The sequence below is a fragment of the Schistocerca piceifrons genome, chromosome X (assembly GCF_021461385.2).
Source record: "Schistocerca piceifrons isolate TAMUIC-IGC-003096 chromosome X, iqSchPice1.1, whole genome shotgun sequence".
Taxonomy (NCBI): domain Eukaryota; kingdom Metazoa; phylum Arthropoda; class Insecta; order Orthoptera; family Acrididae; genus Schistocerca; species Schistocerca piceifrons.
In genome coordinates, this window is record NC_060149.1 from 82341114 (window position 1) to 82355539 (window position 14426).

The 14426-nt window shown below is 39.2% G+C and overlaps 1 protein-coding gene across 2 annotated transcripts in view; it reads left to right on the top strand.

Annotated features, from left to right (window-relative positions):
* LOC124721118 (SRSF protein kinase 3-like) overlaps nucleotides 1–14426 on the top strand; it is a 396756-nt gene that overhangs the window by 225960 nt on the left and 156370 nt on the right. For both annotated transcript variants that reach the window (XM_047245935.1, XM_047245934.1), the window contains exon 7: nucleotides 14061–14223. In XM_047245935.1, coding sequence (XP_047101891.1) covers nucleotides 14061–14223 — 163 coding nt within the window. The remainder of the gene's footprint in view (nucleotides 1–14060; nucleotides 14224–14426) is intronic.

Below are 14426 nucleotides of genomic sequence, written 5' to 3' on the forward strand. Positions count from 1 at the left end.
AGATCTATGTTCTCAGTCGTTTAAAAATGACCGGGAACTGCAATTCTTTTTTGTAGCCGTTGGTGAAAACTCACAGTGTTTGCTGTGCCGCCGAATAATAGATGGCCAGCGTAAGTTTTCAATTGAAAGACACTACAATACATATCACAAAGATGAGTGTAGTGTACTCAACAGTGAAGAACAGCAAGCAAAATTAAATGTCCTTAAGAAAATAGATGAGACACATCAACTCGATTTTACTGTACTTCAGAGTAACTGATACTTCTTGAACTCTCAGTTTCTTCTGTTACATTTATATCTATTTTACTGTACGCTGTACAATGTACTGTTTTCAATTTTTCAGAATGACAACCACACTAAATCTTCACTGCGAGCAAGTTTTAAAATTGCATTAAGAATTGCACAATCTGGGAAACTCTTTTCCGAAGGGGAGTTTGTGAAAGGGTGTCTGATTGATGCTGTAGAACTAGCGTGTCCCACGAACGTTAGCAGGTTTCAAGAAATCAGTCTATCCAAACAAACAGTGACAAGACATATTAGTGCTATGTCCTGCGATGTGCACAGGCAGCTAATAAATGAGGCTAAAGACTTTGTTGCTTTCTCTGTTGCGCTCGATGAAGCACCAGATCTTACAGATACAGCCCAGGTGGTGATATACATACGAGGTGCTGATAACGCACTTTGTGTAACAGGGGACGTTTTGGACTTAGTACCTTTGAAAGGGACTACTACAGGTACGGACTTACTTCAAGCTGTCGAGTAAGCGATTGATGGTGTCGGTATGCACTGGAATCGGTTAGTCTCAGTGACCACAGATGGAGCACCATCAACGCAAGGTCATCAGAGAGGACTCATAGCATGGATGTGCAAAAAGCTAGGGCGCACAGACGAGACGTTGTATGGAATTCACTGCATTCTGCATCGAGAGGCGCTTTGTGCAAAATCAGTAATGTTAGCAAACGTCATGCAAATAGTTGTGCGTACTGTAAACTATCTGGAGACACATGGGCTTACGCATCACCAGTTTCAGCGGTTCTTGGAGGAATTAGGAACGGAGTACGGCGACATACCTTACTATACCGAAGTACGCTGGCTCAGTCAAGGTAAAATGCTGAAAATATTTTTCGGTTTACATTTGGTCGTTGTAACATTCTTACATGAGAAGGGAAAAAGTGAACCTATGTTGGAAGACCCTTGTTGGATATCAGACCTTGCATTACTCGTGAACATTACGTCTCACATGAACAGCCTGAACGTCAGTTTGAAAGGTGAAAATAATTTAATTTCTGACATGTTGGAAAAAGTAAATGCCTTTGAAAGGAAGCTTGTGCTTTGGGAGAGCCAGCTATTGACAGAAAACACTGCACATTTCCCAACTCTTGGACAGGTCCATGAAAGTGCTAGATTTCAAGAATTGTAAAAATTAAGGAACAATTTCGAGCACGATTTGCAGATGTTACGAGTTTGTCTCCTGTCATTCGCCTCTTTGCTCGGACGTTCTCATCGACAGTTGAAGATGTTCCGAATGATCTACAGATGGAACTGATCGACCTACAGTGCAATACAAGACTGAAGGACAAGTTCTGTCCAGTGCGAAGTACAAAAGAAATCTACGAAAATTTTTCACAACAAGAATTTCCACGCCTGCACCAAAAAGCCGCGAGAGTTATCTCCATGTTCGGGTCGACATATGTTTGTGAAATATTCTTCCCGGTGATGAAAATGAATAAATCAAGGTTTCGATGAAGCATAAGTGATGAAAATCTTCGCAACTGCTTGCGTCTGTCAATGAGCCATGCTTTTGTGCCCCATATTAACTATATCATTTCTCGTGACCAGTGATAAATGTGTTTGGATTTATTCCTTTCATAATTAAAAACTATTGTTTACTAACTGTGTATTATTGCCTCACTCTGCTCTATGTTACATTATTATCAGGAAAATAAGTCATTAAACCGATAGTTCCAATGGATACTTACATTTAGGTTTTTTTTTTTTTAAATGTGTGATTGGCTACGCTCAGCTGAAGTCGATAAACCATAACATTCATCTAATTGTCGGTTATTATGCAGATTTCAGACGGAACTGATGAAAGATATAGCAATAACGGTATTGAAGTATCAAGTGGTCATCGAGAGGTCTGCGGTTATCATTCTGTTCAGAGGTCAGTGAGACACAAATTATGTGGGTGTAACTGAGGGCACCGAGAATTAGTTATAGGAAACCTTGCATTAGTTTAATGTTATTTGAAATCATGAATAACGTTCGTTGGAAGTCGTTAAGTGCTCTCTTTCTTAAATACTACATCAAAACCATTTCGCATATTTACGTGCCGTCAGTCAAACTGCCTTAATAAAAACCCACGGTTGTTAATTGTATTACTTGTCTTATTGGGTGAAACTGTTAACATAAAAGTAGACGTCTCAATGAGTAGACTGGGACAGTATTTTAAATGTTTAATACGCGAAATACCTACCCATGGTTGGCTGGCAAGCAGTTTAAAGAGCACTAGAATGCGCCGGTACAGAGTATCCCAGCAAGTGGATGAAGCGACATCTGTGCGTAATAACATGCACTACATGAACGCTGACGGCTGCAGTGTGCACGCTGTGACCCGGAAGTTGCACATTTGCAGGAGCACCGCACGCGTGCAGAATTTCTGGCCGGCCCTGCTGTAAGATGTGGAAGTGTCAGGAGGAAGTGTTGTCTACTTCCGAGATGTTGTCATGTTGTGTGAGCCCATGGTGTAGTGATAATTATCGTGCATTCTAAACTTGTAGTTGCGTGTTCGCGACCAACTGTAATTATTATTATTATTATTATTATTATTATTTTTAAGCCACATTTCGTCACTTGTCTAAAGTTACGAATCTGATTGATACCCACCAGTAATAATAAATACCTCCAGAAACAATTGCGCTGGACAGTTCGTGGCTGTGTCGCAATCAGAACAGCTTATACTCGAGCGTTTTCTCGCGCTGCAGTGGTACTGGCCACCGGCCAGACACCACCCGTCACCTGAATTCGGGCGCCGTCAAGGTGAATGCGGCGCAACGCTGTCAGTGTATGTGTAAACCGTCACACTTGAATTTGAAGTTCTGTTATATATGTGGAGGTGTGGTTTCTTCTTTGTTGCCCTCTTTGGCTTCAGATGAGTGGTCAGATATTCCTGGTATTGGTACTGTTGAAAGGCCGGAAAACAATTATGTGCCTGAAGACATGGGTATGTCTGAAGTCATTGATTGGCCAGCAGAAGGTGATTGTTGTGCCGAAGCTCTAGGTCATGGTAATGAATCATTGTCAGATTCACTTTCACAGCTGATCTCAAAATCACTGTCTAATAGTGGCTTCAAGGCTTCTTTGGCTAAGTAAAAAGGAGGCAATACAAATTGTGTATATTGACAACAAATGTGCTTCTGCTTGCACTGTACTGCCAGCTGAGTGCTCCAAATCCTTTTCATGTACTCCAGTAATAAGTGAATGCCCATGACATCTAGTGGTGCTACATTGCACTACAAATTTCCAAGAAGCCCACTAGATAGCACCAAGGATGTTGTTTCCTTAACAGTTTCTCCAAGCTACTCGATCCTGGACAAGCCTTTTCATCTCCGAGTAACTACTGCAACCCACATCCATTTGATCCTGTTTTCTGTAATCATCTCTTGGTCTTCCTCTATGATTTACTAAGTTGACAATTCCTTGATGTATCAGAATGTGTCCTATCAACAGATCCCGTCTTTTAGTCAAGTTGACCCAGAAATTTCTTCCTTCTCAAGTTCTATTTAGTACCTCCTCATTAGTACATGACATACCCATCTATAGTGTGTTTAAAATAAGTTGCAACTTTAGACAGTCCCGCAGGGGGAAGCGTAGTTGACAATGTGTGCCGATCGCATCAGGAGGTGGCAATAAAGCCGTGCCTACCTTAGGTTGTGAAGATTAGTGGCCATCAGGCAAACATTCTTTTGTGTAAAGAAATGACGATAATGAACAGAACAATTAAATCAATGATCTTTCATACATACTCACAGTTATGGTGTAAATGGTGCAACCCCAGTGGTAGAACCATTGCTGTCCTCTTCCTCGGAACTGGTGCTGGCTCTGACAGAAATGATCATCTCTTCAATCTGTTCCTCCAGCAGCCCTTTGCAAATCCAGGTCTCCTCAACTACTTTCTTCATATGGCTGATAACTCGAAACCAGTCCTGCGGGGTAACACTTGCAATGGCTCCTTTCGTTAGCATTTCAACCTCACTGAGCATAAAGTACTTTTTGTTTTTTACCGCATTACCTTTCACCTAGACCCATATGTTCTTGATCATATTTAAATGAGCATGATATGAAGGAAGTCTGATGACATTTTGCCCTTTATCGGTAGCTGGTTCATCGACCTCACAGTGTGGAGCTTTTGGCTTGTAAAGCGCTACAAGTTCCATTAACTATGTCTTGTTCATGCCAGGTTCAACTTTATCGGATGGAACATTTCTTTGCATCCTGAGCAAAATATGTGCTTTCCTTCACTGCATTGTCAGAGTTTTACCACAACAGAATGGTATGGCGCATTGTCCATTACTATTGTTACATTGGGAGGAATATTCTGCAGCAGAACATTGGAAAACCACTCCATTAAAACCATGGCACTCATTTCCTCATGGTAATTACTTGCTTTCTGGAACAGAATAGCAATAGATAAATGAATGAATAAATGAATGAAGCTACGAGCAGAGCCAGCGTGGAGGTCGATTATCCTGTCACTCTTGCCTGTAGGTGCTTTCACTGTTCCTCATGCTGTGTGATCTGTCCACCCCTTGTCAAGATGTGCCATGCATTAATCCATGTCCCGTCCTGCCACGCAATGTCTACGAACGAAATGTTCCTCACTGAATGCAGATATCAGCCTCTCCAGCCCACGATGTCACTTCTCTCGATGATAAATATCTGAGACAAAAACTTTTCGTGCCAGAAACCAAGCTCGTGTAAACAATTTCAAGGTGACGACCTACTCTATTGAACATCTCTGCTTCTTTGAGACTGAAAAGTAGTTTATTTAAAGTAGGGTGTTCCTTGTGCTGATAATAAGCGTACACATCTGCAAATTGCATCCTGCTGAAATGCATCCGTCTTCTTTACCCGACTGTAGTAACACCTTTTCTTGCTTGGCATTTCTAATAAAGAATGACCCGGTGTTGCTTCTTCACTCGGGTCTTCCTTTCTTTCATCCTCCTTGCCAATTCTCATCACTGTAAATCAATGAATGTTGTGTGCAGCAGCTGTTCTGTCCACGACTTTTGTAACATCTAAAATCGGACTGCCATATTTGCACTTGAGTTCAGAATAAGGGCACACATAGTGCACAAATTTGTGACCTTGACCATGGATTGGAATTTCCCTTCCAATGCTCGATATCTTCATAGTCGGTGAACATGTTCTTGGACGACCTCTCTTACTGTGAATCTTGTGTTCAGACATGCTGCACTGTTATCATCAACGCACCGCCAACACAAAAACACTCGTTCACAACGCCTGACCACTGCAGAGCACTTCAACGACAAAAAGTAACACTTGACAAAGAGAACTAATGAACGCAGAAGCATCTAAAGCATGGCACCACATGGTACTGTTTATCCCTGGCATGGCAACAGGGGTACTTTACCAATCGAACAGTTGGCAGAGTGGCAGGGAAAGCCAGCTTGCCATTGGTGTTACCTGGGCAATGGTGTCATGTCCCCTCTGGTGAGCCAAACATGAAAAGTGTCACTAATTTTAAATGCACTATAATCTTCAGCATTCTTCTGTAGCACCACGTTTCAGAAGTTTCCTTTCTCTTCTTGTATGAACTGTTTATTGTTCATGTTTCATTTCCATACATGGCTATACTCCAGACAAATACCTTAAGAAAGGACTTACTAACACTTAAATCTGTATTTGATGTTAACAAATTTCTCCTCTTCAGAAATGCTTTTCTTGCTGTTGCCAGTCTGAATGTTATATCATCTCTACTTTGGCCCTCATCAGTTATTTTAATGTCCAAATAGCAAATATCATCTTCTGCTTTAAGTTTCTCATTTCCTAATCTAATTCCCTCAGCATCACCTGATTTAATTCAACTGTGTTCCATTAACCTTGTTTTGCTTTTGTTGATTTTCATCTTATATCCTCCTTTCAAGATCCTGTCCATCCCACTGAACTGCTCTTCTAAGTCCTTTCCTATCTCTGAGAGAATTACAGTGTAATCAGCAAACTTCAAAGTTTATATTTCTTCTCTCTGAACTTTAACTCCACTTCTAAATTTTTCTTTGGTTTCCTTTACTGCCTGCTCAGTTTATAGACTGACGAACATTGGGGACCCCTAAAACCAGGTCTCACTCCCTTCTCAATCACTGCATCCCTTTCGTGCTCCTGGACTCTTATAACTGCTGTCTGGTCTCTGTACGAGTTGTAAATAGCATTCCATTCCACGTATTTTAAACCTGCTGCCTTCAGAATGAGAGTGCATTCCAGTTTGTATTGTCAAAAGCTATCCTCAAGTCTAAAGGGTTTGCCTTTTCCTAACTTACCTTCAAAGATTGGTCACAGGCTCAATATTCTCGCATGTATTCCAAAATTTTTCCAGAATGGAAACTGATCTTCCCTGAGGTCAGCTTCTACCAATTTCTCTATTCGTGTGTAGATAATTTGTGTTAGCATTTTGCAGCCATGACTCATTAAACCAATAATTCTGTAATAATCACAACTGTAGGTATCTGCTTTCTTTGGAACTGGAATTATTACATACCTCTTGAAGTCTGAGGATATTTCACTCGTCCTATACCTCTGTTACACCAGATGGAATAGTTTTGTCGTGGTCGGCTCTCCCAAGGATATCAGCAGTTCTGACAAAATGCTATGTACTCTAGATCCTTTTTCGACTTAGGTCTTTCAGTGCTCCATCTAATTCATCTTGCAGTATCATACCTCCTATATCATAATCATCATATCATCACCATCCTCTTCCCTGTCTATAATACTGCCTTCAAGTTCATTTCCCAGGTATAGCTCATTTATATTCTCCTTCCACTTTTCAGTGCTGACTTCTTTGCTTAGTATTAGTTTTCTGTCTGAGCTCTCGATATTAATACAGCTGCTTCTCTTCCCTCCAAACGCCTCCTTAATTTTCCTGTAGGAACTATCTATCCTTACCCTAGTTGTATATTCTTCTATATTCTTAAAATTGTTCTCTCTATTTTTATTCCTGCTTAGTAGAGATCAGAAATAGAGCGAGTATGAGTTTTGTGTTGTGGATTGCATACTTCACAAATCAAGATTCCGCTGTTATATAAATACTTATGGGCTTCCCGCATTCCCCCTGTAGTTCTGCGAGTATGACAGGTCTGAGAGCTGTGGCGCTTCTGTCGCTTCATACTCGACTTGTTCTCTCTTACTGAATCCTGCAGGAGTATAAAGCTGGTCGTGACCTATTGTTGGCACAGAAGAAGAGTACATGATCTTGCTACTGTAAGGTATCTCTGTCAAGGCAAAATGACTGATTGCTGGGATTATTTGATTATTAGAATATTTGTAAGGATAGCATTATAGCAATGTTCAATGTTATAAAAGTAGAATTTATTTATTGATAAAATTTCTGTGTGTTGAATATCTTAAACCAAGGTTCCATACACATGCTCTGGAATGTGGGCAGAATTGTTGCCTGGGGAAGGTATATACGTAAGTATGTGAGCGAGACCGAGAATGCAAAAAAGGCATCTCTCAATGTTTCGGACAGAAAAATGGTGATTTCCTATGTTCCAGAGCAACAGAAAAAAAATTGATGGTGGAAAATAGTCTATGATTTCCCAGAGCAACAGAAAAATAATCAGTAGGAAAATTGCAAATTCTGATGTTCAAACACATCAAGAATTATGTCTGACACGATGATTGCAGGCACTGCAAAATGGTCCGGAACGAGCTGAACATACATGTCCTTGTCGCCCGTGACTAGAGGGTTAAGGTGTCAAACATTACACACTTCAACCAATAGAATGCCAGGTTCATTTGTTTGTTTTTCCTAATGATGACATCTTCTGGAGTACCCCCAACCAGAGATCTGAATTGGGGACTATTTTACCTCAGGAATATTTTACCCGAGAGGATACCATCCGTGACTTACCTGTACTGTCAAGCTGCAAGCCCTCAGGAGAAGTTAAGAGCTGTAGTTTGCCCTTGGTTTCAACTGTTCACAATACCACCACAGCAAGGCCATGTCGGTTGATATTACAAGGCTAGATGATCAACCATCCGGATTGTTGCCCATGCAGTTACTGAAAAGGCTGCATGACCTCCTTCAGGAACCACACGTTTGTCCGGCCTCTCAACAGATACCTCTCGATTGTGGTTGCAACTGCAGTACAGCTATATGGATTGTTGAGGCATGCAAGCCAGTCCACCATGGCAAGTTCCCTGGTTCATGGTGGGGAGAGGGGGGGGGGGGGGGGAAGATAAAACATGCACTATTATTTTATGCTGTCATGAGAAAATGTTCCACAATATCAAGTGCTGAGATTTGAAAAGGTCCTGCTGCCTCAGGTAAAATTTGAAGAGATATATTTGGTCTTTGTCCTTGTGCTCTGTTGGTGCAAGGAAGACCATTTTGAACAAATTTTTCGACACGCACATGTGAAGCACTTTTTCTGTTGGGGCATGCCTGTGTGCTACTGTGGCATTGGTGCAGTGCACACTTGTGCATAGTCTTTGGAAATACTATCCATTCTCCAAGAGGTGTTTTTGTTGTATAAAATGTTATCTCTTGTAGTACAATCTGACAAGGAAACACGTCTTATGGTCAACACTGAATTTGTTTTTAATTCCTCATTAAGCACATCGTCTACTTGCAGGATCTTAATTTGTCTACTCGAGATGTCCACATTCTGATTCAACTTGCCAGGCTTGTGTTTGACCTTGTAGATTGTAGTCATATTCACTAAGTTTTAAGGCCCATCTAACAAGTTTGCTGCTGAATCCATTTAAACTCAAAAACCATTGTAAAGCCTCCTGATATGTAATTACTGTGAGTTGTCATCCATAAAGCTAACACTGAAAGTAATGAGTGCCAATAAACAAGTGCCAGAAGTTCCTTTTCTGTAGTGCTATAGTACTGCTCAGCTCGATTCAGCTGACACGATTTGTAACTAACTGGTTTTTCTTCGCCTTCTTGTATTTGTTTCAAAATGAGCCAATAGTTACGTCATTCACATTACACAATTGGAGTAAAGGTACTGCGAAATCCAGATAAACCGATACAGGTGAAATTTTAAGACTTTCTTTCGGTTTTAACACGGGCTCTCGCAGTCCACTGTCGAGGAGTTACTTCTTCAATAATTTTGGGACAGGTTTCACGGTAACTGCATAGGTCTGCACGATACGACAACAGACGTTTATTAATCCGAGGAATGATTGCAATTCTTCAACATTTTTTGGCACAGGAAAAAGGTTCAGTGTGTCAGTTAATTGCGGTCTGGTCTTCCAGCATCCGGTGAGATTGTATGATCTAAATAGTGCCCTTGTGATAGCGATCTTGCAGAATGCACTTTTCTAATTACAAATTTAGATTAGCATCACTAACACGAGTTTGCACATTTCTCTGTCATACTTCATGCTCTCTCATCATACTTGAAAAGACAGCTATGTAATCCAGGTATACAGACACGTGGTCGGCTTTAAACCCTGTAAAAATAAATCGTGAAAACAGTGAAATGTAGCAAGGGCATTCATGAGACCAAAGTATTTGTAATGCCCACATTGCACAACAGAGGTTGTCTTTCCCCAATATTTCATAGCTATAGGAATTTGATAGTAGCTGGACTGCATATCTAAGCTGGTGAAGAATTTACATTTGCCAAGATGAACCAAAGTGTCATCAGTCCTTGGAATGGGATAAGTATCCAGTTTCGTGACCTTATTGACTGCTCTCTTGTCTACACAAATGCGATAAGCCTTCTTTCCATTACTGGTTTTCTTGGGGACAGTCACTGTAGGTGACACCCAGTGACTTTAAGGATGTTGGATTATTCCTGCTGCTAACAAATCTGAAATATTTTTCTCTACTGCTGGCTGTGTGTGTGATATGGTTTATGAGCTGTAGACCTAGCATCACCTGTTGGAATCTTGTGGTGCATTACGGAAGTTGCTGGAAGTTGTTTCTATCCTTCAAAATTGCAAATTCAGGTAGAATGTGGGGTACAATATATCCCGATCTGCCTTACACAGGTGTTAAAGTTTCTTTTCAATTTTTGCTTTTATAGGTGGCCTAACTGAGGTGGCATTTATGTAAAATGTTCTTTCAGGCTGTTCTTTTGCTTGTTAGTTAGTTAATTTCCTGTTCCATGGATCATTTGTACAATAAATTGTAATGATGTGGAATGAGTCATTTTACATTCAATTCACGCATTAAATTGTAAATATGCCAACTTGATGACCATTTATAAGTTTTACTACTACTACTAATGTTACTAAATATTTAGGTGTGAGTTAGTAATTCCTACTCACGACATTTTACACATTAGAATAGCAGAAATTCTTATAGAGGATGGGGTCAGTTTGTTTTCAAATTTTAATGTGCTGTCAGTCAGACCTTTTATATTAGTGGGTAAGTAATCAATTTTTTTTTTTTCGGCATTGTATACCCCTTTATGTGCTAAAGACAACTTTAACTGTCAAGTGGGTGCACTGATTTTCATAACACAAGCAGGCATGAGATGCATTTTGTACACATGTAAATGATAACAGTCTTTATGTTATCAGTACTGGTATTGTAACTGTGTACATCATTGTTCTTTTTTAAGTGCAGTGGATTATTTACAACAGACTTCATGAGGAAAAAAATATATTGTGAAGCAGTAATCGAAATGCCTAACTCATTAAACAGATCTCTAAAAGATTATTATGAGTGAGCATCACATTTTATTCTTACAGCGTGTTGTTGACCAAAGAAGACTTTCTTCCTTAAAGATGAGTTACCCCAGATCCTCATTCCATTTAATATTATTTAATGAAAATATGCTAAATATTTCAAGCTACTGATTTACCTCTCCCCTAGATTTACAATGATTCTAAGTGCAAATGTGGAGTTTAAAAATGTGCTTTTTTTCCAATTTAAATTTTCGTCAGTGGAATTTCCACCAATTTATTACTTCCTCCCTATATGTCAAACTTACCATGGGTGTACTACTGCTAGATGTACAGAACTGAATATGTTGTGATCCATAAAAGCTGTAAATGATACTTTTAACAACATTGTTTATGATTTCTTCCATTTCTGTATGTGTGCCAGGAATAATTACTGTACTAGTGTCTTCTGGAAAAAGAACTAATTCTGCTTGTTGTTTATTAGATGGAGCATAGTTTGTGTGTATGAGGAACAACAGCAGACCTAAGATTAAGCCTTGGGAACCCCCATAGATGATATCTCCCCCACTCAGAATAATGACCACAGACAACTATGGTTGAAAAAAGTATAACGTGTTCTGCATTCTTTTGATTAGATACGATATTATCCATTGATTTGCTACATTATGTGTGCCATAAAACCTGTGTTTATCTAGGAGAATATTTTGACTCACTTAGTCATATGCCTTATATAGCTCACAGAAAGTATCAGTGGCACTCTTTTGTTATTTAATGCTTGTAAAATTTGTTGAGTGAGCATGTAAATGTATACTCAGTAGAACAACTCTTCTGAAATCCAAGCTGGGATTAACAGAGCATATTATTGTTGCTCAGATGAGATACTGTTATAAACTTATCACCTTCTCAAAAGTTTTGGAAAATTTTGTCAGCAGTGAAACAGGTCAGTAGTTATTGACGTTTCCCCTAAACCTTTTGTATGGAGGGGCTTGACAACAGCGTTTTTCAGTGTGTCAGGAAAAATGTTTGCTCATGAAGATTATGTGGTGAGGATTGCCAAGGAGACAAGAGAAGGCAAATTCAGTAGCCATCTCAAATGAAAAGAGAAATGCAGAGGTAAAGAAATTACGCCTCTTAGCATCCGCTCCAAGCGGTGGCCCCGAACAGGAGAGCATGATGTTTTTTTGGCTACAGCTCTGAGAGCCCTCAGTTTCAAGAGTCAGTTCTGTGTTGTGATTTGATTGGCAGGGCAGCTTTGCTGAAGATGATTTGGCCTGTTTCAGAATGAACCAGTCAATCATTGTCATATCAGGGAACAGGCGGTGGACAAAAAGGCGACTTCTTTGTAAAATTTAAATAACAAAAGTTGCTCACATTTGGGACCTGGTGGCACCTTGGGCGGACAGTTATGTGTGTCATAGATTGTGTGGACAGTGGAATACCATTTTTTGGAAAGTTGAGAAGGTGTTTGGGATGGGTATTCCTTATTTTAAGGTGGTGTTAAAGGTAGGTGAAGCCATGTATGAGGGTTTGTTTAAATTTTTCTAGTGTGTGGTTATGTTGGGTAATTAGAGGAGTGTTCCTCTACAGCCAGTTAATGGAAATGGTGGAGAAAGAGGGACTGGATGGAATATGGTGAGGGAGATTTATTTCTGACCTATGTTGGGTGGAGAGTGCCTCTTGGTGAAGACCTTAGTAAGGCCTTCATCATACTATGCCAGGGATTTCTCATCACTGCAGATGCACCATCTGTGTGTGACCAAACTGTAAGGAAGAGACCTTTTAGTATGGAAGGAATGTCAACTGTTGGACTAGATGTACTGTTGATGGGTGGTAGGCTTCGTGTGGGTAGAGGCCTTTATGAGACTATCCAAGAGTGAAGTTTTTGTTAGTCATTTATCTCCAAGAGTCAACATGGTATGAAAACATATCGGATGCCAATTGCATAAGAAATGTTTTGCATTAGAAATGTTTTGCATTCTATTAACTTACTTCTTTTCTTATGTGGGTATTAATTTATTTCTTTTGGTATGTGTCAAAATGTTATCCCTAGTTGGTTATTTTTGGTGATATTCTATATAAGTTTTTTGCTAAAATAATTACTGGTTTAGATTCTTTGGGTTTAAGTATTAATGAGCATAGGTAACTGAATGCTCAGGCAATGTGATACCATCACCATGTTTATACCCGTAAATGAGATAGTTCGGAATAGTGGAATCCCACTGTCCTTCGCATTCTGTCTCTCGAGTTACAGTGTAAATTAATATTCAGTGAGTACAGTGACATCTTTGCCATGGACACACTCACTCCTATCTCCTTAAATTCAATGAAATTAGCAGTTTGTCTCTGACCATTTTCCATCCTTCCAATCTATGGTAACAACATATGCTACTTCCAATGTATGGTAACAACATATGCTATGTTCAAGTGGAACTGTGCTATACCTAATTCTGTGACAGAGATAGTTCACTGAATGACTAGGACTACAGTTTGCTTTTCAAGTAATTTACTTCATATTGTGTACAGTGCAGATATTAGGGTAAGCCCTTTTCACAGTGCAGTAAAATCTGAAATAATACAGGACTGGAGCATGCATAATTCAAGTTTTTTCCCCCCACATGTTGTTTTGCTCGGCAATTGTAATAGTGAAAAATCATAAGCTAAATTACTAGGGAGAGCTTTGTTATACTATGTACAATGTACAAACATCATGATTCTGGCTTTCTGTGGTTTACCAATGTTAATGCAAAAGAGCACAATGGTTCTTCTTGGTCAGAGGCATTTGTAATACATCCCCTGATCTTTAGCAAATTTGCTTTCTATATTTTAATTGATAGTTTTCATTTACACAATACACTTTTAACAGAATTGTGGTATATTAACATTACGTAAGCTATTAAAATTAAAAAATTTCTTATAACAAGTTTAATGTTTTGTATTTTGTGTATGTGATGATAAATATTGTGTGTGTGTGTGTGTGTGTGTGTGTGTGTGTGTGTGTGTGTGTGTGTGTGTGTGTAATAACTAAAAACATTAAACGCTTTTTTTCTAATTTTTTCTATAAATGTGTTTGAAAACTGATGTTTTTTAATAAACTTCATATTCATTTAAAAACCATGGCAACTAATTTTGTGTCTATTTCTTGCTAGTAAGTAATTCAGATATTACTGTCTCATTTATAGGTTTTAGAAGGCCTAGATTATTTGCATGTCAAGTGCAAAATAATACACACAGATATTAAGCCAGAAAATGTGCTTCTGTGTGTTGATGAAAGTTACATACGAAAACTAGCTGCAGAAGCTACCCAATGGCATAAAATGGGTTTGAAGCTCCCTGGGTCATTAGGTATGATAAAAATTCATTTTTAACAATTGTGATGGACTGTTGATGGAAAATTTCATAACATGACATAGCAAAGAATAAATTAGAATTTTTAAAACTTTATATAATTTTCTTGTACAGGTTGTCCCACGAGGAATGATCAGTATTGAGGGATATAACAGGAATGTTCATATGAAGAAGACATACGATCTATTCCGAATGGTTTC